This window comes from Halichoerus grypus, chromosome 10 (genome assembly GCF_964656455.1).
Source record: "Halichoerus grypus chromosome 10, mHalGry1.hap1.1, whole genome shotgun sequence".
NCBI classification, from domain to species: domain Eukaryota; kingdom Metazoa; phylum Chordata; class Mammalia; order Carnivora; family Phocidae; genus Halichoerus; species Halichoerus grypus.
The window spans coordinates 91337276-91364969 of NC_135721.1; the positions used below are offsets into that span (position 1 = coordinate 91337276).

The 27694-nt window shown below is 42.7% G+C and overlaps 1 protein-coding gene across 2 annotated transcripts in view; it reads left to right on the plus strand.

Moving 5' to 3' along the window:
* The first annotated feature begins 1931 nt into the window (after window positions 1-1931).
* Window positions 1932-27694, plus strand: part of NAPB (NSF attachment protein beta) — a 41790-nt gene continuing 16027 nt past the window's right edge. Inside the window, exons 1-5 of one of the 2 annotated variants that reach the window (XM_036086200.2) lie at window positions 1932-2113; window positions 18515-18594; window positions 21269-21385; window positions 23180-23226; window positions 23379-23456. In XM_036086200.2, the coding sequence (XP_035942093.1) occupies window positions 2016-2113; window positions 18515-18594; window positions 21269-21385; window positions 23180-23226; window positions 23379-23456 (420 nt within the window). In that variant the 5' untranslated portion in view covers window positions 1932-2015. Of the gene's footprint in view, window positions 2114-18514; window positions 18595-21268; window positions 21386-23179; window positions 23227-23378; window positions 23457-27694 lie in introns of those variants that run through there. The other variant, XM_078056853.1, reaches the window with a different exon arrangement.

Sequence of the window (27694 nt, forward strand, 5' to 3'; positions counted from 1 at the left end):
GGACCTACTCTAGGACAGCTTCTACTTGAGGGCTTCACTCTCTCCCTGGCCCACAGCAGAGCAGGTCTCCTTTTCCCTCCTGCTTGGAGGAGTCCTCATCTGTCTCTCAGTCATCCTCATTCTTTGAGGTTTTTCTCTCTGCCCTGCCACCTCCCCTTATCTAGCCTCTGGAATAAGAAAACAAGTGCTCTACACAACAATTACGGTTTAAAGTTTTTTCCCTACATGGGTGTGGACTGGGGAAGGATGGGAGTGCCTGTCAGAAAGAAGAGAATGAAGGAAATACCCAGAAACATTAAAAATGTCAAGATGTACCCTGCCACCCCTAGCTGCATGTTCTGGCTTAGAGAAGTCCATTCTACCTCCTTTTGAGCTGACCACAGATTTGAGAATCTAGAATTGTATGCTTTACAATAGTGCGGAGAGTTCTTATTAAAATGTACACTTCCTAGACTCCAACCTCAGGAGATCCTGATATAAACAGCTAGTGGCTTAGGGATCAGTATTTCTTGAACATCCGTTACTTTGGGCCAGCTTTGGGAGCTGCTTTAATCAATATAATGATGCTGCACTTAGGAGCTTTTGAGTTGGCTCCACTCCATGAAATCCCCATGGACTGCTCTGCTTTTCAAATGCTTATGTCCAATTTTGCAGTTTTTCCTCTTTAATCCTACATTTACTGACACCTCTAATTTCCTGCCTCCTTATTCTCCAATACTGCCTCAAAAGAACACAAATTAGGTTTTTGAAGTTAGAGTATTGCATGTAGTAATAGTAAATAAATTCTGCCTGAAGATCTGATACTTCCATCTCTAGAGTTCCTTCAATGTATGAACTCTGCGACATATGCTTTAGTTACCTTTCTAGGAGTTTGGCCTTCATTGCCTTGCTCTCTAAAGACAGGCTTCATTTTCTTAGACATATTTCATGTGCCAGTGCCCACAGTGTATTTATTAATAGTTTGACGTTGTCACACATTTTCATTTGGCAGTGATTTTCATATGTGCTTCACCACCTCTGCTTAAGCATTGCCAAATGCAAATGGTCTAGATTTTGTATAAAACAAAAACAAAACAAAAAAACAAAACAAACAAAAAAAGCCACCCCCTCCAGGACAGGCCTGGAAATTGTTGGCACATGATAGCATATATCTATGGATTCTTCTGCTAGGGAATTAGAAGTCCTCCAGGCAGGCCTGTGCCCCAGGAGACTCACCCCCTACGGCCAGCACCATGTAAAGGATAAGACAGCTCAAAGCTTCCCATCCATGGAAAATAATTCAGTCAATTAGAAGAGTGGATTATGCATATATAGCATAAATGCAACTTATTTATAACCAAGAAAGAGAGGACCGACATTAAGTTGTAATACGGAGAGACCGAAAAATAACTGAATTTATATTGGGGAAAATGATGCATTCTTAAACGCCTTGCTCTGGAGATAAAAATGGCTCTTTCTTCCAGCTGTTGCTGGTGGGTGGGTGGGTGGACGGGCATCACAGGGTTAATGAAATTGCTTTCGGTGGCTGCGTTAGATTCCCTTTTGCAGAACTTGCGCGTAGGTTGAACGTTCCAATCTGTTATCCCGCGTTTCCTCATCCATCCCATTGCCAGGTGTCAGTCGTGGTGAGCAAGAGATTCCTGAACCAACGTGATGCGGCGTGTTTGAGGTTACCCTTACTAGAAAGCCACGCGTCATCTCCCATTTCCCCGCATACTAAACGATTAAAGTTCACCTTGGACTAAGACCCCTACGGAGAGCCACGCCCCTCGCCCCGAAATCCCGGACGCCGGCAGTCTGCAAGCTCCGATCCCCACCCCGCCTGGCTCTGCGGCCTTCTGGGAATTGTAGTTGACGCCTCACCCATCTCTGCCTCCAGGGCCCGACCCGGCACTACAAGTCCCGACAGGCCTTGCGCACCACGCCTGCGCTCCCCATCTCTGGGAGAGAAGGGCGAAGGCGCGGAAGGCGCGTCGGAGCCGGGTGAGGAGGTTGTGGCAGCGGCAGCGGGCGACATGGACAACGCGGGGAAGGAGCGTGAGGCGGTGCAGCTGATGGCGGAGGCTGAGAAGCGAGTCAAGGCCTCCCACTCCTTCCTCCGAGGGCTCTTTGGGTGAGCTCCAGACCGCGAGTGCCCTGAGTGGGGTCTCCGTCGCGGGCCCCCTCCCCAGCCAGCCGCCCCCACGCGCGTCCCGTTGAATCCCCTGTCTCCCCTGAGACGACCGTGGGCCCTCATTTCCCCTGCATCTTCCAGAGAGCTCCTAAGCCTTAGAGCCTTCCAGAGAGCTCCTAAGCCTTAGAGCCTCCCAGAGACACCCTACCAAGAACGCCCCAGGGGCTCTCAGCAACCCCGCGCACCCCCCAGAGATCCCCTCGGGCCCCCAGACCTCACCCCCGTACGTCCCCTGGAACCTCCAGGATCTCTCGGGGTCCCTCAGCCCCCACACACCCTCCAGACCTCCCCTGAAGTCCCCGAGCCCCCACGCCCCCTCCGCCCCGGCGTTATCCCCGCGTTGGTTCGGGGGGCCGTCCCACGGCCTCGCCTGGAGGGGTGCAGTCGCCGCCACGGCGGGATAGATTTGTTCATTTCGCCACGGTTGAAGCCGCGTCCCTCGGAAACCCGTGTTGGTGGGAGGCGAGCCCAGGAGGAGCCGGAGGGGCGGGTCCGGGGACCCCCCCCCCGCCCCGGCGCCTGGCCGGTGCGTCTGGGCGCATCTGGCTGGGCAGGTGGGTCCCGCGGAGGAGCAGACCGGCGCGGCGCCCCCATTCCAGAGATCGTGTGCCCGTTTGCCTTGCGCCAAGTAGACGTTTAATAAATGTTCGTTGGAGAACGAACACGTTTTCTCAGCATAGTCTTTTTACTTCACCAGTGATTGATGGGTTTGCCAGTGCCTCCTGTTTGATTTAAGGATAACGCAGTTCCTGTCTAAGTCGGCGTCTTTGGGGAATCCCGTTAATTTTCTGTAATTCTTCCATGTTCTTCTAGGGAAGGTCTTAAGTTCGGACCTCCCAAAAAGCAGAGCTTGAACATGTGAATGATTCAGCTGTTTAGGATTAGAGAGGCTGAAATTTCCTGGTGGTTTGTTGTTGTTGTTGTTGTTTTTCTTTTTGAAAGTGAAAGATCTGCCGACAGCAAGAGCATATTTTTATTTTTGAGAAGATCAGTACTTAATCGTTGCATTATTAGAGTTTTATTTCTGTACTAAATTCAGTTTGGAATCTGCTTGTTTTGCCACCTTCATTCTTTTGATTATAACACTTTGCCATTGTGAAAACATCTCCAGGAAATGCTTAGATACAGGTTTCATGCAGTGCACAGTAGTACAGGATGCAAAGATGCATAAAGGTAAGGGTTCCTTTCCTCAGGAACCTCTCAAAGGGCATTTATCCTAGCTGGTTTCTAAATTTCTTGTAAGATGTGTAGTTTGAACACAGCAAATTAATCATAAGTTGTTCCCCTTTTACACATTACCCTGATATACGCTGGTACTGAAGGAGTACTGCCTCATACTTGATGCTGACACCAAACAATAACTCCTTTCTGTGATTCACAAAACATTTAAAATATATTCAAATAAAATTTAATGTCCTAGCACCTCCTGCCTAGAGGTGATCTTAATGTCACAGCAGATTTTAAGTCAGGATGTACTTCCCTGGAAGAGAATCTATAATTGGCAGAGGAAAACATTACAGCACTTGATACTGGTCTCAGGGGAACCCTCCTTTTTGTGAAGAGGTGTTGCGTTATTGTTTTTGTGAAACTAGGCCAAGTCTTGAGCCAGTAATCCTAACAGGATTTTGAAAAGGCTTTTGTTTACAAACAAACATCTGTTTTCTCCTTGATTGTTGATCACCTGTTTCATTGACAGGAGGTATAGGAAGACTTTCACCTTCACTCTTCACACTTAGTTTGCACAAGTCATTGCATCCTAGGCCTGGCCTGGATATGGCAGGACAGTTGATGTCTTAGCTTTTGGATGGGGGGCAAGGTGCTTAGCTTCTCTGTGCGTTAGTTTCATCTGCTATAAAAAGGGGTAATAATAGTATATCTCATAGTGAGGGTTCAGTGAGTTTATGCTTATAAAACATTTAGGACCATTGGAGATGGTGATTATGAAATATTAATTAGCATATTCATCAAAATTGTCAGCCATTATTTACCAAGGAAGCAGAGAGCCAGACAGATTAAGTGACTCTGCCAGAATTTCAGAGCCAAAGATCTTTAGGACTAGATCTTTGGTCTTTTAATTAAAGATTTGAAAGAGTTTTGTATGATGTTAAGTGTTATTTATCCTACGGGGAACTGTGTTATTTTCAGTGGTAGTTGGCTCCAGGAAAGCTTAGGGATGACGAGTACTCAGGGTTCTGTGAGTTTTAATAGTATATAATTACTTGAAGCCAAAAACTAGGCCTAGTTTCTCTGTCAGTTACAGTAGGAAGGCCGATTCTGTATCAATTTTAGATGTTCAGAATCTTCCATTATATATGGCATCATTTATACCTGTCCTCATCCTTCTAGGCTGGAGCACATGTTAGTCCACCCTGCCACCCTTCCTTTAATGTAGAATTTTCCCATCTACTTGTTATCCTTTCTTGACACCACAGTGTAGTCCATCTCCCCATGTCAGACCCCTGAATTAACAGAACACACATACCGACCTATCATCAGTATCGTCCAAGCCCCATGTATTTAAGAGCTGACCAGTTAGTGCTTTAAAGGGGACAGGTGATGCTGTTTTGAGGACGTGGCAGCCATTAGAAGGTGCTCAGCATTTGCAGCATATTTCCCATGGACTCATTCTCATTATCCTAACTGCAGATTAAAATGTATTAGGAGCTTATCTTCTTCACCCCCTGTTTATCCACCACCCACACAGGTTTTGTGGCAATACTGTATTCTCACTACTATTCTATTGATCTTTTTTGTTGCTTTCAGTAAGACTAAATGAAAACATACATTGTATATTCCTGAGGAAAGGTCAATTGTGTATTCTGTGTACAAGACACAAGTCCCATGCTTGTCTGCAAGATGTTAGTGAGCCACTGAGGGATGCAACCATCACAAAATACCTATTATGGGTGTTCTGCTTTTCTGCTTGACTGCCAGTTAAACAGTGGTGTGTTTTTATAGCTGTGGTATTGAATTAAAATTTACTCTTTCTGAAGGGCTTAGCATAGTATAGCAAAACTACCACGAAAAGAGTTCTGTTTTCATTTCATTTGTTCCCAAGGATGAGCTATGGAATTTTCCAAATTCAATTGTAGAATCTTAATGAACTGCCATTAAGATCTTAAACTGGCCTGAGTATGACAGTAAAGTAGTTTTGAATTGCTAAGGTCTCTCTTACTATCTTCTCCTTGTTAATAGGAGGCTAGATTGGGGATAGCCTGCACAGTGCACATCAAAGAGAATGGCTGCTTAAGAATGGCAGTTGGAAGATGTTCTGCATGGCTAATGCTGTCTTCTCCTGCCTTTGGATGTTGCCCAGTTGTAAAGCTTGTAAAGAGCCATGAATTTGGCAGCGTCAAATTTAATGAAAGACCTTATTGGATTATCTTGACGCAATTATGAGTCTATAATTTCTTAGCTATTTTTGAAAATTGGGAATATTTCTTAAATATTGTAGGCCATCAGTTATCAGTGTTTTTCACTCGGCTTTATTTCTACAAAGGTTGTTTTTTAAATTTTGCCAAAATGTGGTGAGGACATATGATAGCATTTGTAAAGCATTAGGGGCCCCTGGGTGGCTCAGTCGGTTAAGCATCCAGCTCTTGGTTTCCACTCAGGTCATGATCTCAGGGTGATGGGATTGAGCCCTGAGTCCGACTCCTTGCTGAGTGTGGAACCTGCTTGAGATTTTCTTTTTCCTTCTCCCACTGTTACCTCCCTACCCCCCACTTAAAAAAATTTTTTTTTTGTTTTTTTGTTTTCTAGTTTTACTGCCAAGTTATAGCTTGTGTATCAAATGATAAAATCTTTCTAGATTGGCCTTTTTCTGTTTGCATTTGCAGTGTTCACCATCTGTTCTCATTCTTGTGAGCCCCATAAAGTGCACTTGTTTAGAAGAGGTAGGGAGGACCCGTGGTGGTATGTGGCTCCAGAATGTAAGCTCCTGGTGAGTGTCTGTCTTAATATCACTGCTGTTGCCCCACACCTCACTTGGTGTGTACCACCCAGTAGGCACTTGGTGAATATTGGTGGAGAGAGTGTGTGAATGCTCCTACCATGTTGATTTTTTTCTTTTACTCTTTAGGTTTCGAGAGCAAAGGCAACAGAGTGAAAGGGAGTTCATGTCACGTTCTTCTATGTTTTACCTAAATATGTGTTTATTATAAATGTCGTAGCTACTACATATGTGAGAAAAATGCAAGGACTATGGAAAAGTTCCAGTTAAAAAGTAAAGTATTCCCTGAGTCTCCCCTCTCCTAAATCGTACTCCCCAGAAGTAATGGTTTTTAACTTCCTGTTTAATTCCTCTGATGGTTACCACTGTAATTCTAAATAATTTTGGAATACTTCTACTTCCTGACTTATTAATTTTAGACAGTATCTAATGATTCTGCTAAAAATGAATAGTTACATGGCCTTGCATTTTCTCTTACCTCCTGATTTTAGTTAATTTTCAGTCTCTAAGTATTAACTTTTTTTTTTTTTTAAGATTTTATTTATTTATTTGACAGAGAGAGACACAGCGAGAGAGGGAACACAAGCAGGGGGAGTGGGAGAGGGAGAGAAGCAGGCTTCCCGCTGAGCAGGGAGCCCGATGCGGGGCTCGATCCCAGGACCCTGGGATCATGACCTGAGCCGAAGGCAGACGCTTAACGACTGAGCCACCCAGGCGCCCTCTAAGTATTAACTTTTATATATGAATAACATATTTAAACTGTAATTCTACTTTTATTTATTTTTTCCAATAGTTCCCTATTTCTGTGAGTTACAGAATGGCCATGAGTAGGTTGTTCAAGTTGGGATATTTTTGAGATGCCAGGAAGATGGGTATAAGCCAAGGTTGTCTGTCCAGCCAGCCAGGACAGAGGATCATCCAAGTTCTAGGAGACTTTGCAGTCTGTTCTTATACTTCACTTTGTGTTCATTTGATTAGATGGTAAGATCACTAAAGCTTTTGTGCCTTCAAAGCATTTTCAGCGACTGACACTTAGGGTTCACAGTTAGGAAACATTGGAAGTAGAATTTCAGAATGCTAACCATTTCTGTATTTAAATGGAGCTTATTATAAGTAATGGTAATGTAATTAAAATTGAAATAACTGATAGATTATTACTTCTTGGCTTAAAGTACATATTTTTTCATGATAATGAAGTATCTGTCAACTTCTGTTTTAATGAGTGTTTTTATTAGAGATTGAAGAGTCATATTTTTTTTAAAAAGATTTTATTTATTTATTTGAGACAGAGAGGGAGAGAGAGAGAGCATGAGTGGTGGGGAGGGGAAGAGGGTGGGAGAGAAGCAGACTCCCTGCTGAGCAAGGAGCCTGACAGGGGACTTGATCCGAGGACCCTGAGATCATCACCTGAGCTAAAGGCAGATGCTTACTTAACCACTTGAGCCAACCTGGCACCCCAAGAGTTATATTTTGAAGGCCTCTTTAGTATCTGTGAAGACAAACATGATTTTTCTCCTTAGTTACTAATACGTTAAACTGTCCTGGCATTCCTTGAATAACCCCTATAGATTATAATGTATTATTTTTTAATGTGCTATTTGATTCTGTTTTAAATTATTTTCTTTTGAATTATTTTCTTTACGGTTCTTTTGTGTGTAGCCCATCAGGTTGAAGTATCGATGTTACAGGTGCCTCATAAAAAGAATGTAGAGATTTTCCTTTTACCCCATGCTATGGTCTTTGAAGATTTAAACTTACTTTTAAATCTTCAAAGTGACTTTTTTGAACAGTCTTTAGTTCAGTAGTCCTTCCCTTTGTCACTTCTCTGTTTGTGCATTTACCTTTCTTTCTTGATTCTTTTGATCCCTTTCCTCAAACAACTAATATTTTGACTCACAGGTTTTATTAGTTTCCTGTTTTCTGCTTTTAACTCTATTGCTTTCTTCCATTTTTTCCTCTGGCTTTTTGGGGGGAATGGAAGATGGTATTTATTTCACTATTTCTATTATTTATATGGATCCAAATACTCATGGATGAATTTTCCTTTAAAACTGTGTTAATGTTTTAAATTGTATCCCCCCCCCCCCACTGATCTTGATATATAGTGTTTTTTATTGTAATTCATTTCCCCTTTAACTCAAGTGTTTGTGGGTTGTATTCAAGGTGGAGGTGCTTTGATTTCTAGTTTTCTTTCATTATCATCAGAGAACTTACTAAGGTTTTCTTTGCCACCTGATATATGATTGGTGTTTATGAATGGCCCCTGCACACTTGTGAAGAAGGCAGATGTTCTCTTATTGGACTGTATGCCTTGGTAGAGATCCCTGAGATGTAGATTTTGATTATGTTGTCAAGGCCTTTCACATCTGTGTTTTTTGTCCACTTGACTTGCTTTGGACTAAAAGGGGTATAGTCATATCTCTTTTTATAAGTGCATTTCTGTCTATCTTGCATTTCTTATAGTTTCTGCTTTAAGAAGGTCGCTACTATGTTTTGGTAAGTAGATGTTCACAACTAATATAATTTCATTATGAATTGTATCTTTAACATTGACGAGTGAATTTCTTTCTTTCATTTGGTATTTTTGAGCCCAAATTCTGCCTTGTCTGATACTGGGGTAGCAATCCTTGCTTTCTTATTATTTGCGTTTGCCTGCTTGAGGACTGTATTATGTAAGAGGATTATACATTCTGCCTGCTGCCATGTGACCTGTGCTGCCTGGCTCTGGCCAAAGTGCGCTTCCCCACCCCACTGAGTCTTCTGCGCTGGCCCGTGACTGACTTTGAGGGAGTGGAAGGGGGATGCACACTCTACCTGAGCAGAAGCTGCAGGGGTCACCCCTTGCTTCTGTCCTAGTTGGAAAAAAAAATACACACACACACACACACACACACACACACTTCTGATAGGGCTACATTCACACACACACACACACACACACACACACACACACACACTTCTGATAGGGCTACATTCCAGAATAGAGAGATGACACATGGAGAAAGAACCAGCACAACTGGCCTGTAGTAACAGGTAAAGTGAGTGAGAAAGAAGCCTTTGGAGATTTGAGGGTTATTTCTGGTTGCAACAAATCAAACAAAAGTTGGTTGATGTATGTGGTATACTTTTGACGTCCTTTTAATATTAAGCCTTTCAGAATAGCTTTATTTTAGTTGTATCTCTCCTATTGAGCACACAGTTGGCTTTTTTGTGAGCAAATCTAAAAATCTTCAGTCCATTTACATTGTTTGTATGACTGGTATATGATCGGTTTTTAAATCTGTCATCTTGCTTTATATTTATTATGTCTTTATATTAATTATGTATGATGTTTTAATTTTCTTTCTTCATATGATCTCTTTTCTCCTTTTTTTTTTTTTTTGGAAATTTTGTATTTTTGTTCTACTTGGTAACCTTTATACTATGAATTTTTTTAAAATGTCCTTAGCTGTAGTAGGCCTCTAGTATTTGATGCGGGAAAACACCCATTACCTATGTGCCAGTCCCTGAGCCTGTTCTAAATTTTCCCCTCTGTCCACCTTATGTGTGTGGGAAGACCGGGGCTCAGTTATTTGTACTTTGTTGGAACAGATGTTTCCATTTTATATTTCTACCCTGTCTCTACTTTTTTTTTCTCTTTGATCTGTAGTAAAACATATTCAGTGCCACCACCACCAGCCTTTTTACTGATGTTCCTTAGTTATCTCCATAGTTGGAAGCCAGTGTGGTATTCCTTAAGTTCTTGCTTCGATCCGTGCTACCTATTGGTTGGCTTGACTGGCTGTGTGATCTTTGACTCACACTTTTTTTCCCTTGAGTTTCTTCAAATATATTGTTCCCCTGTCATCTTGCTTTGTATGTTGCTGTTGAAGTCTAATTGAAGCTAACCTGATTTCCTTAATTTTGTAAGTGACTTTGCCTGGAAGCCTAGAGATTTTCTTGATGTATAAAATCTAATAGTCTTACTAGATGTGTTTCAGTGGGTCAGTTTTCCCAGTACATGGCAGACCCTTTCAGTACTTAGATTCATATCTTCTTTTGTTTCCATAAAATTTTCTGAAATTGTAGTTTTAAATCTTATTTCAATATTTTGTTTTGTTTTACTCCCCTTTTCAGGGACTCCAGTTATCCTATCATTTTTTCTCGAATCCATTTCCATGCTCTTGGCTGTTTCCATTTTTCTCCTCAGTGTCAATAGAATCTGTTCTCCCCATAGGTATGTTCTAGCTAAGATTTCATTTCTGAGATGACTTGGTCTTTTTTTTTCTTTCCTTCTAGAATTTGAAATAGGAGTTCCTGGTTTTATTTTTTGTGTGCATGTAGGGAAGGAAGAACTTCACCTTTGTTCTCTACTCTCCTAGGTTCTTCAGACAGACTGACAAGAAAAAATAGTTTATTGAACATGGCAGCAATGAGTAACTCAAAGGGGTTATTAGAACTGGGCTTATAGCGTCTTAACAGAGAACAATGTATTTGTAGAGAAGTATCAGGACAAAAGGTTTTAGGCTTCCAAGGGCAGCACCCTGGGAAACGAAGGAGTAAGGTTTGTTTGTGCAGGCCCATCTCTGTATGAACGTTCCATCTGCTTCATGGCCATAAAACTTTCCCAGGAGAGGGGATTTATGGCAGTCCTCATTTCTTAGAAGTTTCTGCATTTAGTCAGATAGGGGAAGCTCTGAGAAGGTATCTTTCTGTATCTGCTATTCTCATTTTCCTCTAGCTCAAAATAATCTTTATGCCAAAGTGGTGTATTTTGGGGTGGCATATTCTGGTCCCCTGCATGCTCTTGCATTCTGAGTTTTGAATTTCTGACCTGTGATGTAGTTTCATATCTGTAAATGTTTAATAATATTTAAATTATATGGAATTGTTCTCCTCTGCCTTGTGGTAGTTTGGGGGAACACTTTGGTCAGCTGCAAAGGTTTTATTCTTACTTCTTACATGGTAGCTTTGTATGGATGCTGCTTGCCTTCTTCTGTTTAGAGTGTCTTGGAGTTTCTTGGGCTCATAATAGCATGTGTTTCTGCAATGGGAGATGAGGGGTTTGGGTGCTTTCACAGGTTTCTTAGTTTAAATCCTCTCTTCTGTTGACACCATTAAGGACTTTTTTTTTTGATGAAAAGTGTCAGGGAGGGGTGGGTAGGGGCTTGGTGTTACTCCCAGTGCTGTGATTCTCCTTTGTTTCATAAGACTCTTAGTTTATTTCTATCACTGGTTTTCTTTTCCTTCTTTCCCTAAGCTTCTGTGGAACTACCTCTGCCTCTCCCAGAAGTGGGATCTTCTGAGGCCACCACATCTAGCCAAGCTCCCCTTCCACTTCCCCAGTTCCAGTGCTCTGGCCCTCTCGGTCTTACACCTGGTCTCTGTGTTCCCCCACTGTGCAGCCCTTCCTTGCTAGGGTGTTGCTGTCAGTGAACTGCTGTTGTGGGAGCCTGCTGGACCCCCTCTTGTGTCCATGCATCTCCTCCTGAGAGGAAGGAGGAGGAAGTGTCACTGAAGGGGAGCAGTGTCACTGGCTCTGCTGGTTTCTCCAGTTGTCTTGTTGAATTCTGTCTCCTAGTTTTGCTGTTGGCATGGTTGTATCTGCTGCTTTTTGATCTGTCTGGGTTTGGAGGACATAAGGACAAGTTGGTATTTAGGCAGCCACCATTATCCTGTGGGATTCACAAGTTTCACCAGGATTTCTTACAGATTGAGATTCAGTTTGAAGATTGAATTTTCATAAAGATGGAAATTAAATATGAAAACTTCTTGTGGTAAGTCATGTTGTACGTGTCATTTCTGAGTTCATCCAATAACTACTGTTCTTAGCTTTCCTGTATATTTAAGTATCTTGATTTGTTTTATTAATAGGTCCAGCTACACATTTTCCCCTCTATAAGAAAGGTGACTCTCCATATCAAGTCGAGGCATTGGGACTAATACCAAAATAAAGACCAACTAGCTCTCTTTGCTGTACATGTTCTCATAAACTTCATTTCAGGAAATTACGCTTAAACACAGATACTTTTGTCAGCCATTCCTTAAATGTCTCAGATTGTTTCCTGTGTCTGAGAATCTAGGATTGTTGTTTTTCTTAAGTAAGTAGAAATAAAGTGAAAAGTTCTCAGAAAATGGAATCCAGAGTCCAAGGCAGAGAGCCCTGAGACTGCATTGGTGGTAGAGGTGTGACTCCTGCTCAGCTTCTGTGGGCGGCTCTGGTGGGATTTCTCTGAGACCCAGGAGGGGCTGCCTGCTCTGGGCTGGCAGTACCTAGCTAATAAATGACAGTGTTCCTCTGTAGATTGTCTCACCTCGTCCAAAACCTGTGTCCTTGGCACGACTCCTGTTACTGGTTCCTGAAAAAACAAAGGACCTCAGTCTAGTGGTTTTACAGGCATTTGGGATAAGAGTTCAAGGTAGCTTGATGAAGAGCATCTCCCTGGGGCCTGTGCACCTCCCTGCTGCAGATACTTCTGCTTTCTGCATCGCATGAAAGAAGTTGGACTCTTTAGAAATATAGTAAACCCAGCAATAAATTAATCTTGAAATGGTTATGTTTATCTAGAAAAGTTTAATGAAAAAATGAAGTACAAATGAAAAAAAATTGCTCTTGTAAGGTAAAAAATAGAATAAATAGTTCTATGTGGCTGTGATGTTGTGATGTAATAAGAAATATATATTTGTTCTTCATCCCTGGTTGCTGGCACAGAACTTGTAAAGTGCTTACGGGATCCTCAGTGGTAAGGGTGAGAGAAGCATCTTCTGTATCATAATAAGCCCCTTTCAACAATACTAAAGTTTATGCTAATGAGGTGACTGTTTTTGGGTCCCTAGGTGGCTTCAGGATGAGGGCTGGTCCTCAGAGGAGCCAACCATGTGATTAGAGGGTTGGAACTTTCGGCCCCACCCCCAAACCTCCCAGGAGAGGAGAGGGGTTGGGGATTGAGTTAATCACCAGTGGTCAGTAATTTAATCAGTCGTGCCTGTGTAGTGAAGAATCCTACCAGAACCCTAAATGATGGGTTCAGAGAGCTTCGGGGTGGTGAACACGGAGGTGTTGGGAGGTGGAGCCCCTGGAGAGGGTGTGGATGCTCTTTGCACTCCCTTCCAATATACCTTGCCCTGTGCATCTCTTCCATTAGCTGTTTCTGAGTTATATCATTTGTGATCATAAGTAAAGTGTTTTCCTAAGTTCTGTGAGTTCTTGCCAATTAATCAAATTTGAGGAGGGGGTTGTGGGAACTCCTGATTTTTAGCCAAGTTAGAGATGTGAGTATCTTGAGGACCCACTACTTAAGATTGTTGTCTGAAGTGGGGGCAGTCTTGTGGGACTGGGCCCTTATTCTGTGGGGTTTGCATTGACTCTGGGTAGTGTCACAGTTGAATTGAATTTTAGGACACCTAGCTGGTGCCTGCAGAGAACTGGAGAATTGCTTGATGTGGAAAACCCATACATTTGGTGTCAGAAGTGTTGTGAGTAGAGAAACAGTGTTTCTGTTAATGGTAGAGATATTTTAAACAGAGTTTGAATTTTTCTCTCCTTTCCTAGATACTTGTTGTGTTTGCTTTTTGTTTTGAATGATATATGGGAAAACTTCCCAGAAAATGTAATGTGGGTAGTTTCTTCCATCCAGACCCTGAATGGTCAGCATTGTTATTGAGACCTGTGTGCCAGGCCCTATGCTGGTCTCTGTCCCCAGGGTCAGCCTAAGGGCTAAAGTAATGTTGCTCATAAATAGTGAAAGTAAAGAGCTGTCCTAGTTGGTGGGGTTTCCCCCACGGGTCCCAGGCACTCGGAAAAGTGATTCCTATTTGTAGTCCCCTGATGTAGTTTGACATCCCTTCAGGATACTGCGATGATGGAGTTGAATTTTGTCTCTAGTTCTGCGTTCACATTGTCACAGCACTGTGTCACTTTTTATGATATTTCTTCTCTGCTACTCTGTGATTTTAGAAGCAACTTTATTTCTCCCTCAGCAGTTGCCTCCTTTTCTTTTGGGTACATCTCATGATGTGTGTGCCATTAGTCTCCATGATGCTACTTTAACGTCCCCCTCTTCCCACCCACAGTCCTAGAAGAGCGTGTACTATGGTTGCCAGGGTTTTGTAGTGCTCTAAAAATAGTTCTTATTCAGGATGAGGAAAAATCAAGACTTCAGATTATTTGAGGATTAATTGGTTTTTAAAAGATCAATGACTTATCTGCATGTAGATGTTATGGGAGCTCTTTGAAATAATGGGCTGTAGTTTCCCAGGCTGGGTTCTCCTCCCTGTGCCCCCCAGCATCTGAATAGGAACAGACAGGATGGGATTGTGAAGAGAGGCAGGGACTTGCAGGCTCGGCTCAAGGCACTGCTCTGTGGTTCACTGGCTCCTGGTGGGACATGTTGTGGCTCTGACCACGTTTCTTCAATGGAACATGGGAGGTGGGATGGGCACTCCGATCTTTTTTCCAAGCCCTGAAGTTAAATACTTTTTCCTCAGTATTCTGATCTCTTCGTGGGCAAGAACATTCCTTTTTTTTTTTTTTTTTTTTTTTTTTTTTAAGATTTTGTTTATTTATTTGACAGAGACACAGTGAGAGAGGAAACACAAGCAGGGGGAGTGGGAGAGGGAGAAGCAGGCTCCCCGCAGATCAGGGAGCCTGATGCGGGGCTCAATCCCAGGACCTTGGGATCATGACCTGAGCTGAAGGCAGACGCTTAATGACTGAGCCACCCAGGCGCCCCAAGAACATTCTTTTCTTAGTGTTTTCTGACACTTTTTGATCTCAGTGAATGTCTCCTGAATAAGCATGGTCAAGAAGGGAAGGGAGTCAGCCTTGCCCCTGGAATTGAGAGTTGGTGGGGTCAGCTGGGGCTGCATGGGTGGGGTGGTGATGGTGGTGGTAGAGGTGATGGTGGTGGTAGAGGTGATGGTGATGGAGGTGATGGTGATGGAGGTGATGGTAGTGGCAGTGGTGGTTCTTAGGCTGGTCACTGTTTCCTTTAGTGGCGCAAAAAGCATTTTCTTCAAGTTCATGGTAGGATAATCTCCCCAAATAGTTAATTTGGCTCAGTTTAGCTTTTCTTAATGTCAGGTCAGTGCCCTGTACTTATATTGTATCACTTTATAATGTAGATTCCCTCATTAGAAACTTGTTTCTCTTTTCAAGGATCTTTATACCTCACTTATGGGGGCTCTGAATAACAATCATTTGAATTATTTGAACATGAGTTCTGAATATTTGTCCTTAAAACTCAGAAACATTAACTTTCACATGAATAGAACACAGTAGGCATTTGGAATGATTTCAGAAGTACATTTTTTCATGAATTGTTAAAGTTGTGTTGTGTTTATGACAAGTGAGTTTTTCTAGTGCTTTTAAAATGAGTATACTTCTCGTGATTCTATTTTAGGAGAGGTGAGAGTCTTAAGTTTTTATAAAAATATATTCATTATTTTTATAATGATCACTGAACTTGATATCAGGTTCAGCTCCACTACTGACCTTGGCTAGATGACCTTGGGTGAGCCATTGATCTCCAGATACAACTTTCTTTCTTTATTTATTTTTTTAGATTTTATTCATTTATTTGAGAGAGAGCACAAGCAGAGGGAGAGGGAGAAGCAGGCTCCGCACTGAGCAGGGAGCCTGACGCAGGGCTCAATCCCAAGATCGCCGGATCATGACCTGAGCCAGGCATCCCCAGATACAGTTTTCTCTTCTGTCAAATGGAGTTAGCATCTTTTCATTGTGGTTGTAATAATGATGAAAATGACATAACATGTGGAAATATCCAGCATAAAACCTAGCATAATGTAGGTGTTCTATTATTCCTAGCTGAATCTGTCTCCAAAAATAATAGGGTAAAGTACATTTTAATTAAGCTAGTTTTATTTGGAAACCTTTAATAAGAATGATTGAACTATAATTACAGTGCAGGATTCCTGGTACACTTTAGAAAAATAAGAAAGTGGTAAGCCTTTGTTAGCTCCAAGGAGTTATGGCTAAGATCAGAAACTTAGGAATTTTCCACTGGGGTAATTAGCTAATTATTTTGTTGTTTTAATATATGAAGGTGTGATTGAAAGAAAGCTTTGCTAATTCTGACACTGCATTTTTGGGGTGGCTTGTCGCCATCCTGTCATTCGCTGTGTGACATAGCCCCCAAAGGCTTTTTTCTTTTTGTGTGTGTGGGGGGGTGGGAGTGATACAGCTTTAGATATAATTCACATACCGTATAATTCATCCATTTAAAGTGTCCAGTTCAGTAGTTTTTAGCATAGTCACAAAGCTGTGCATCCATCATAACAATCAATTTTAGAACATTCTCATCGCCACAAAAAGAAACTCTACTCTCCTTGCCTCTCCCCATTTTTCTCCAGAACTCTAGGCAACCACTAATCTGTATTCTGTCTCTATAGATTTGCTTACTCTGAAGTGAAATCTTACAATATGCTCATGGCTTCTTTCATTTAACATAATGTTTTCAAGGCTTATCCATATTAGAGCATGTATCAGTACTTCATTTCTTTTTATTGTCTAATATCCCATTGTATGCGTGTACCACATTTTTTTATCAGTTGATGGACATTTAGGTTGTTCCCACTTTCTGGCAGTTATGAGTGATGCTAGGGTTGAACGTTTATATACAAATTTTTGTGTGGACGTAGTCTTTTCATTTCTCTTGGGTGTGTACCAAGGAGTGGAGTTGCTGGGTCATATAGTAACTCTGTGTTTAACCTTTTGAGCAACTAACTAAATGTGGCTGCAGCATTTTACATTTGTACCAGCAGTATAGGAGGGTTCCAGTTTCTATACATCCTCCCTAACATTTGTTACTGTCTGTCTTTTGATTCTAGCCATCCTTATGGGTGTGAAATGAGATCTCATTTGTGGTTTTGATTTGCATTTCCCTGATGGCTAATGATGTTGAATATCTTTTCATGTGCTTATTGGCTGTTTGTATATCTTCTTTGAGGAAATGTCTAATCAGATCCTTTGTCTGTTTTTTTAATTATTGGTCATTTTATTATTGAATTGTAAGAGTTCATTACATATTTCAGATATAAGTCCCTTAGCAGACATGTCCCTTATTTGTACAAATATGCCCAAAAGTTTTTATGCCTTCAGTACATGAATCTAATTATAGTAATCATCCTGATTGAGTACCTACTCTGGGTCAAGCCCTGCAGTGGCCACTATATATGGATTATTTCCTTTGATCTTTATAATGACCAACAAGTATAGATCCTATTATCCGCTGTTTACACATGCAAAAACTGAGGCCCAGAGAAGTTAAAGAACTAGCCTGGGGTAAGACAGTAGTTACTGCCTAAGGTGCAAGTCACACGTGAGCCTCAGTGTACCACACTGGGACACGTATTGACACAGAGCTGTCCATTCCCCTCTGCCGGAGCTCGGAGACTCTTTGAGTTTCTGGCATATGCCTGTGTGCTCACTCTTGTTCATATTGTGCCCACTCTTGAAGAGTGAGCCTTGATCTCCCCTTTCTCTTAGTCCTTATGTCCTTAAACCACTCTGAATTCCTCATGTGCACTGCACCCGGTACTTTGTCTTCATTTTCTGGTTATTTATGTTTATAGCGTAGATAGACGAGGTAGAGAACCATCATTTATTAAGGGGTCTTAGTTTAGCTTTTAGGAAGAACCAGGTCAAATTGGAAAACTCTGGTGCTAGTTACAGAGGATTATTTTTGCCTTTGTGTAAGAAGAAATGTCTGACAGCTAAAGCTGTCCCTCAGTGGAATCAGCTGTCTAGTGGAGAACTTTCCAGAACAGTATGTATTCAAGCAGCAGTAGAGTTTCCTTCTCTCAGGATGTCGTAAATGCATTTCCACACGGGGTGATGGGCTGGACTCTGAGGCCCCTTCCACGTTGGAGAAGAGCTTGTCTCCTGCCAGAGGTGGTAATATAGCAGTCAAAAAACATGGCATTTCTTTTATGTTCTGGCTTTAGGTTTTTGTTTTTTTGTTTTTAAAGTCTAAATAAACATAGTGCCAAACTCTTAAAAATTAACAGGGTAAAAATGTCTTTAACCTTCAAAATTTAATCTCATTTGAATAATGTACTTCTTATTTCTCCGATTGACCTAAAACTTCAATTTCCATGCATGGAAATTGGTTAAGGGCATGGCTCTGAGATCAGCCAGATCTGTATTTGAGTCTCAGTTCTGTGGCATTCTTGCTATGTGACCTTGGGCTAGTTACTTTACTTTTGTATGCCTCAGTTTCCTCATTTGGAAAATAGGGATAATAAGAGTATATGCTTTGAGTGAGCAGCTGTTAATACTTGTCTGGCACATAGTAAGTGCTCATTAAATGCTTATTATTTGAGGGAGGGAGAATTAGAGATGTGGATGGTTGCTGTAGTAAAACTTAACCTCCTTTTTAAATTTTTCTCAGAGGAAACACAAAAATAGAAGAGGCTTGTGAAATGTATACCAGAGCTGCAAATATGTTCAAGATGGCTAAAAATTGGAGTGGTATGTATAAAGTTTTTGTTTGTTTGCTTTTCAGGCAAATAACTTTAAAATCATCTTGAAGGAAGAAATAACTGTTTGCATTTCCTCCTGTTGGCTGAGACAGGTGTGTGTGCTGGAGTAACTGGTGTGGCCACTGTGGTCTGGGAGAAAAGAACCTTGATCTAAGTGAACAAAGCCTATTTTTCTTTACCTAAACATTGGGTGAGAATTTCTTACTGTGGGAACAGCTCTGTGATAGCTGATTGAGTTTCCATTGAGAAGTGGAACACCCAGTGAGGGTGTTATTTCTATAAACCTCAACATTTTTATTGTCACTTTTTAACACTTTCTATCCAGTGAAATTACACATAACAAAATCAGTTCCAAAACAATGGAATTATTTTACTGGTCTGAGAAAAGATGACTGTTTCTAACACTGATTTGAGAAACAAATTCATCCCCTACCATGTAAAAAGGGGCTTGTTGTGTCTCTGTGATAGGGTCTGTCTGTCGTGAAAATGGAGACTGCCTTCAGCTGGAGCAGGGACTGGGTCTCTAGCCCTGGCTTGCACCTGCTGCGTGATCTAAAGTAGAGCCTTTGCCCTCTACAAATCATTTCCCCATCTGCTTTTTTCCCCCAGTTTTATTGAGATATAATGGACTATAACATTGTATAAGCTTAGGGTGTATACTGTGTTGATTTACCCATTAAGGCTGAAACTTTAAAAGCATTTCTATGAAGAAATTGCTGTAGAAATACATGAATCTGAAAGTTCCTTTCTGACTAAAATTCATTTATAGGTTTAGTTTTAAGTTAAAAGGATGTGTTATGTTTTCAAAATGTACTTATACCTGAATTATAACATAATGAAAACAATAGAGGAGAAAAGAGCATTGTTTCAGCATTTTTTATCTTTTGTATTTTATAAAGGTATGGTCTAAGGATAGATTTGCGTGTACTAATGAGATTGGCCAATGCATGCATAACAGGAGCCAGTCTGTTGGAAGCACTTTACTTGGGAGGTCCAAGCTATTACTGTACTCTCCTTAGGCAGAGCCCATCAGAGCTGCCATTCAGTTAGCTGCTGTCACAGGTACCCATGTGCCTGCCTACTACTCTGGCAGCAGGCTTGGCCCCTCCTCTGGGACTGCCAGCCCCATGAGTCACCAGTTTAAGGGGTAAAGCCTGGTGGACAGGGGTTCTCCAGTCCCAGCTCCAACTGGGGCCCACTTCCTCTCTGATTGCTCAGTGCCTGTGCCACACTGATGGCTGAGTATTTTCAACACTGCCTGGGCACTCTTTTTGTCTGGCACAGAGCCAGAGTTGAGCCTGGGCAGGCTGGATCAGGAGTCTGTACTGCTTTTCCCTTAGTGGAAGTCCAGAAGCCTGAGTAGGAATTGTGTGGTTACCTCTGGAAGAGGGGTCAGAATAAGGGATGATAGCCAAAGCTTTGTGGAATTGAATGCTTTATTTCTTAATACCAGCAGTGGGTTTTTTGGTGTCTGTCGTGATTTTCTGTACTTTTCTGAATGTTTTTGAAATGACTAAAAACATTTTTTTTAAGTACCAAAAGTTCTTATGATATTCTTCATCATGTTTTTCCTAGTGGAGGGATCTTTTTCCCATCCATTCCTGTTAGTGCTGACTTTCCTATTCCAAACCTTACTGAGCTGTGACTCCACAGGCCTCGTGCTTCCCAGTCTGTGGTGGTTCTCTCTGAGCCAAGAACTTCAGGACAGTGGGTGGGCTCATCCTTGTCCAGGTTCCTCGTGCTGGCATTTAAGCCTCCCAGAACTGGGCCCATGGCACCTTTAGCCTTCACTTCCCCTGCCCACTGTGTTCATCCCTCCTTCAGGCAGCATGGACTTGTCACTGGCCTCTGTTCCCTGCCTTCTCTTGCCTTCAAGCATTTGTTCCTTGTTCATGTGACTCCTGTGCTAGGGATTCCTTCCCTCATTCTTTTCTGCCGCTCCAGAATCTGCAGTCCCTGATCAAAACCTTTTCTGAAAAAATTAAGTGCATAAAACTTTCACATTGTGCCGTGTTCCAACAGAAACCTGGACAGCACCCTGTAACCAAACCCATCCGTCATCCCACAGGGAATGTGCAAGTTTTCACACTAAGTGGGAGATAAAGACATGTTAAACCTCATATGAAGTTCAGTCCGATTTTGTTATAACTTAAGAAACTTCAAGTTTTGAAATTGTAGGCCTTGATTTTCAGTCTTTGAGATACTTACTATGTCCAAGAAGCTTCCATTAATGCTTTCTTCAACAATGACAGCCAAGTCCAATGGACACTGTGAAATAGAAAGATGAGTAAATAAGTATCCTTGACCTCAGTGTTTTACCTTTCTTTAAACACTTGTGGCCTGAAGCCCTGGTCAGTGTTTAATATATGCTGGGGGACAGAGTTGAACGTGACTGGCTCTGGTACTAAATGGAGGCCTGTTGCCCAGGCGCCCCTTGGGAGGTTTCCTGGGGCTGAGAGACACTTTTGTCACCGTTGAACTTGGTTCTGGTTTCTTTACACATACCTGAAGTGCACTTGACCACATTTACATGTGCTTCTGACTGGAATGCTTCTTTTCAGTGACAAGGAACTTTTCTAGGGGTAGGTCCAGCACTTAGAGCACGGACCACCCTGGGGACACCTGCTCCTCTGTGATTAATTGTAGTGACTTGTCTTCTTCAGCTGCAGGAAATGCATTTTGTCAGGCAGCCAAGCTCCATATGCAGCTTCAGAGCAAGCATGATTCTGCCACCAGCTTTGTGGATGCTGGCAATGCTTACAAGAAGGCAGACCCTCAAGGTAAGACGTGCCTCCATCTCTGCGCAACTAGAACTGTAGGGTCGATGTCAGGGACCTTTCTCACAGGGTATGCTGCTGGACCTTGGAGTCCTGGTAAAAATAAATTTTTGTGCTTTGGGAAAATAGACATTTTAGTAATTTTAGGGATTTTTCTGTAATCATTTTGAGCTTTTATGAGGAGAAATTATGTTCAGTTTGTCCTAGATGTTTAGTTGACAGCACTGTTTTCTTAAATGCCATTTAATTTTATGAATATATTATTACTCATTAAAGAAAAGGAATGGTCCCTCACTCCTAAATACCTGGTGCATTTTAAGATCCAGTTAATGGGAGATTATAATATCTGATAGTTAAAAACAACTTATTCACACAGTATTCATCTGACTTTTTAAAGAGTGTTTTTCAAAGTACTGGTTTTGAAGAAAGAATGAACTTGGGTATTTAAAGTGGCAAAATTTTGCAAATTTTTTTTTTTTTTAGTTAAGAGTATACATTTGGTGATTAAAAGTACTAACTTATTCCTGTAGCACATGCGCTGGAGGCTGTGGAGTCTCCCATTTTTCTCTTTTAGCAGTGTATTTTAACACAAAAATCCCAACTTTTATTATGAATATATCATTGAGAATGAAAATGCTTCAAGGGCTTTTGTATAAAGATTGTCACACTCTATATCCGAACGTGAAAAACTGGACGCAGCCTAAATGAACAGCAAGGATAGAATGGTAAAATTACAGTGCATCAGTATTCTAGAATATGATGCAGGCATTGAAGTCCCTGGATTCAAAGCTTCTTCAATGACTGGTCATTGTCCACATGGTAACCAAAGAACCACATGAGAATTGAGATCTCAAATTTATAAAGAAATATGTGCACATAGAAATGCATCCAGAAAACACTGGAAGGAAAAGTGCATCAAAATACTAGCAGTGGATTTGAGTGGCATTCTGGGTAGCTTATTTTTCTGTATTTTTAAAGGTGTAACAAACCACATTTCTTAATATAGCTGGGGAGAAAGTTGCTTTTAATTTTGTTAATCTGTGTACCTTTCTAATTCTTCAGTCAGGCCTTTTCTCTTTGCTACCTCCTTTAAAGCAAAAGCAATAAATTTGGAGCTGTTGCCCATATGTCAACATTATAAGGACCACCATTTTGTGACAGGAAATTTGTTGGTTCAGTGTTTCAGAAAATTAATAGAATTTATTAGCAGTATCACTTACTAGATTTTTTTTCTTCCTTTTGGCATATACTGGTACACCAAAAGTTAGCATCTTTTAACATTGTATGAAATGTTGACTTTGCTTAAGAGTTGTTTGAACAGGTATTTCAAAGTGCTTTTGATTTTGGCTGCATGAAGAATCAAATCTATTGAAATGATCTTCCTTATGAAGGACTGTCTTCCAGAATTCATATATATACATGATATCAGTGAAGAATGCATTTACATTTATGTTTTAGTAGCTAGAGCTGATCAGTGTCGATGACAGCCTTCATGGTTTGTCTGTTTTTTAATGCAGTCTTGGCCCTGGATGGGGTCTTCACTGTCAGGTTGAGAGTACTGAGCCAGTCCCACGCCAGCTCCATTCTCTAAATTGCACTACCCCTGCTGGGGACCGAGCATACCGAGGTGTCTGGCCTTGTGTGATTTCTGCTTGCTTTTTACTAACTCGGCTGCCCACCATCCACCCCAAATGCAACCTCTTTAACGTTCTAGTAACAGCCAGGAAGATAGGCTCCCCGGAACCCTCTTTGACTGAATGGATTTTTCATTGTTTTTCTTAAATGCCTTCGCTTCAGAGGCTATCAACTGCTTAAATGCAGCCATCGACATTTACACAGACATGGTAAGACACTGCCTTGCTTGAGCGGCTGTGGGGTGGAATCCTGGAGATGGCTTACAGTTGTACTTTTGCTGTTGTTTTTTGTTTCCCAAAGGGATTGGCATTCAAAAAGGTAAAAGCAAAACGTGACTCTGTTTTTTTGTTTTTTCCCCCAGGGAAGGTTTACGATCGCAGCCAAGCACCACATCACCATTGCGGAGATCTATGAGACCGAACTGGTAGACATCGAGAAGGTAAGCCAGGACACAGTTCCTCCACAAGCTGGGTACGAGGCAGGTAGATGACATGACTCAGGGAGCCCTCTCCCTTCCAGTAGAGTTGAGTGGTGCAGAGCCATTGAGATGGCTTCACGTGGAAGTTGGGGGGCCTGACAGGTTGAGGACTGGATGGGCCTCTCCTAGGGTGAGCACCTGGCACCTGAGAGCTGGGTAAAGTTTACCAGGCCTGCCTGTTATCTCTGCTCTGGGTGATTCATGTCAGAATGACTTAGCAGAAGTATTCCTCTTGGTCGCCAAGGCCTCTGTGGCCCCGTGAAGGGAGCTTCAGGACTGCAGGCACATGCACACCTTTATATTCAGGCCCTGACCTGGAGGAGGAAGAGAGCTGAATGCCAGCTTGGCCACACCTGTTTCATGCAGGTCTGGTTTTCTGAGCTGTGGTTTATAGAAGCAAAAGAAGAGAGGCAGGAGAAAATCCTCACTGAGCACCACTGTTTCCCAGGCTCTGTTCTTGCTGGCATGCTGTGAATTTAACTGCTTTCAGCTTTACAACACAGAGGCCCCTTTATGGGTGTGGAAGTTAGGGCTTGGAAGAACTGCACTGCGTGGGACCACTCAGGTTGGAACCAGCAGAGCTGAGGCAAAGCTGGCCCCAGTGCGGAGCTTCCTCCTGTTTCACACTGTCTTCTCAGTCAGGAGATTGCCGGCAGGGCTCAGGGCACCTTGGCAAGAGGAAGACATTTGTCAGACTCCGGAGGCTGCCTCAGCTCTGGAGACAGATGTTTGTGTAACACTGTCCCGAGTACCGTGGAAGACAGGAGGTGTGAGTGAGAAGGAGAAACGGTAGTGGAGGCCATTGGTTGTTCCTGCCAGGCTGATGAGCACCAGGCATGCTCTTAGGAGTATAGTTGTGTCCTATCTGAATGGTCAGAACACTCCCTGAGCCCACTTTGGCATCAGACAGGGGTCCCTCTTCCTCTCTTTTGTCTCATGCCTTCTTTCGGCCTCTGTCACAGGTGCCTAATGGTGCCTCCTCTTCTCCCCACCCTCTAGTGTGGGGCAGCCTGGGCTTGACTTCGTGTCTTCTCTCACTCCACATTGCTCCCTTGGTACTCTCTCTGCACTTAGCATCATGGCTTTATAGATCATCTGTATGCTGGTGGCTCGCAAGTCTATTTGCAGCCCACACCTCTCTCCACACCTCAGATTCCTCTACCCTCCTGTCTGCTGACCGTCACCTCCAACCCAGTGTGTCTGAGTCAGAATTCTGATACCTCGTCATGATGTTCACTCCCGAACCACAGGCGTCCCTGCCTCCTCTCTTTCTCTACACCCAGCCTGTGGGCGATTTCTTTGGTGCTGTCCTCCATGCTCCCAGGTCTGGGCACCTCTCACTACCTTGTTGTCAGCTTCCCTGGATCTCTGCAAGGAGCCTCCAAATTGGCTTCCCTGCTTCTATTCCTGCTGGAGTTCTGAGCCCTGGGCACAGGGTCCCCATCACTCCTTCCTTTTGGATTCACTCTCTTCTTTTCTGCTCCTGTGCATTTTCTTAAGGGAAAGGGGGCTTTATACTGAGAAATAGCATGTTGACCAAAATCCCAGGGGACCCTCAAGAGGGTAGGTGTAATATGTCAGCCAAGTTAGGAAGATGGATACTATTGCCAACATAAGAATTTCCTCCTGATACACAATGATAAATTCGTGTGTATTACACTGGTTTTTGATACTGTCCGTGGTAGTGACCCCCACCCCCGTGTAACACAGCAGCCAGAGCAATCCTTGTCAAAAGTAGATCAGATTGTGTCTCTACTGCTGACAACCTGTGTTGCCTCCTCTTCACTCGGAGGAATAGCCAGAGCCTTGCAGATGGTCTCCGAGGCCCCTCTGATCTGCCCCTTCAGCCCTGTGCCTCTCTGAACTCTCCTCTGGCACTTCCTCACCCTCCTCCCTCATGCTACCCCGTGCTGTGGCCACCATGACCTCCTTGCTGATCTTCACTCCTGCTGGATGAGCTCCTGTATCAGGACTTCGCACTGCTGTTTGCTCTGTGGGGTTTTTCCACAGATGCCTGCATGGCTAACTCCCCCTTGTCCTTCAAATTTTTGCTCATTTGTTACCTTTTCCATGAGACTTATCATGACCACCTAGTTAAAATTGGAACCCCAGCCTGTCACGAATACATACCCAGACACCTCCCCCACCTCAGCTTTTTCTTTTTTTGCAGCACACTTGTCACCTTACATCATGTGCTACAAATGCTTGCTCATCATCATCTTTCCCTACACTGGAGTGGGTGACCCGATCAGCACAGAGCTTTGCCTCTGGTTTGCTGATGTATCCCCAGAGCCCAGAACTCTGGGTAGTAGCTTCTAAGAAATACGCAAACGACGCACCCATCTCTGCCATAGCAGCGTACTTACCAAAGCACATAGAATCTTGGTTTGGGGAGGTATCTCTTACTGCTAAAGTTGGATTGGCATTGCTAACCTTTGCCCTCTGACTTCATGCTGACCACCACCTTGTGGCTGTGCAGCACAAAATTCACTGACTTGTTACGTAGAATTCATGATTTGGCCATTTTTGTCATAATAGGCCATGGTTTTCTAAGGATACTTTGCTTGTGACTAAATCAGAGCCACTGAGTGCATTGCGTGTGCCCCTTCTCGTTGAAGAAGCTATCTGTAGACTCTGGAGAGGATGAGGAGACCCAAACCTGAACCCTTCTTTGCTCCCTGGTGCAGAATTGATGATGGAACAGAAAGGAGATGGGTCTGGTGTGGCTGGGATATTTATTTGGTCAGGGTGTCTTGGAGTGGCACAATATCTTTATTGAGGTTGAATCATCCTGGGGGGACAGCACTCATGCAGAGTGTCTTTCTAGCAGTTTGCGGCGTCAGCTCCTTGCCTGGCGTGGTCAGGAAAGCACTCTGAGGCAGGAGCCCACAGGACTGTGCCGCCGCTGCTGCCAGGGCATGTTCTGGGGCAACCACTTCACACGTGGCTCTCCATAAATTCAGAGGGGGTAAAATGATCTATAGCATACTCTCGTTTTCCTTCTTCTAAAAAAAAGTGTGGTTTGTCATGGCAGCTTCTGAAGCCCGTTCACTCATGGTTTTCCTGCCATTCTATGAGTTGGCCAGCAGGTGGCATCTCCCTTCACTGATGTGATGTGCCCTTTTAAAAGCAATTTAAGAGTATTACTCAGCGCACACAGGGTTACCTTGTAGTGTTCCCTGATGTTTGGACTCCTGTGTTTATTATTTTTTTAAGATTTTATTTATTTATTTGACAGAGAGAGAGCAAGCAAGCATAAGCAGGGGAAACAGCAGGCAGAGGGAGAGGGAGAAGCAGGCTCCCCGCTGAGCAGAGAGCCCGAGATCATGACCCAAACCCAAGGCAGATGCTTAACCGACTGAGCCACCCAGGTGCCCCAAGGGTTTCTGGGTTTAGAAACATCATTGCCTTCGCTTTCCTGGTGGGACTCACCAGATGTAGTCCGTGGTACCTGAAGTTTAAGTTTGAAAAATCAGTTATATTATCAGTATATATATGTATCATTATATGTATGATGTAAGGTACCTTACATTTCACTTATTACAATGAATTTTTTTCCCTGTTAATACAAGCTGCTATATGTTCTCTGATTCATTCACAGATTTTAGCTAGTGAACAAAGTGTGTGAAGTTTCAAAGACTAACATTATTTCTTGATTTTATGAAATAAACCAATAATAAATGGGTCCTTTTTAAATGGGCTTTTATTTTTTTAAGATTTATTCACTTTAAAGAGAGTGTGCATGCGCACGTGAAGGGGGCAGGGCATAGGGAGAGGGACAGAATCTTTAAGCAGACTCCCCACTGGGCGTGGAGCCTGACTTGGGGCTCAGTCCTATCCCATGACTCATGAGATCATGATCTGAGCCAAAATCACGAGCCAGATGCTTAAACAGCTGAGCCACCCAGGCCCCATAGGAACGCCTTTTAAATGACCCAGAGGAACTGTGATCCATTTCTGTTTCAGCCCCTCGAGAACATGATTTACTGCTGTTGTTACCATGTAGGTGTGTCTGTGGCAAGTTCATGTTAGGTCCTGTCTGGGGGTGTATGTTCTGAAAGAATTGATCCCATCCGAACGCTGTTTAAGTTCACCTATGAAGTGGACTCTTCTTGAGACTTGGAAATTGCATTTGCTTTGAAACACTGATGAGGACTGCAGTCCTCGAGGGTCTTGTCTCTCATTTCAGGATTCATGTA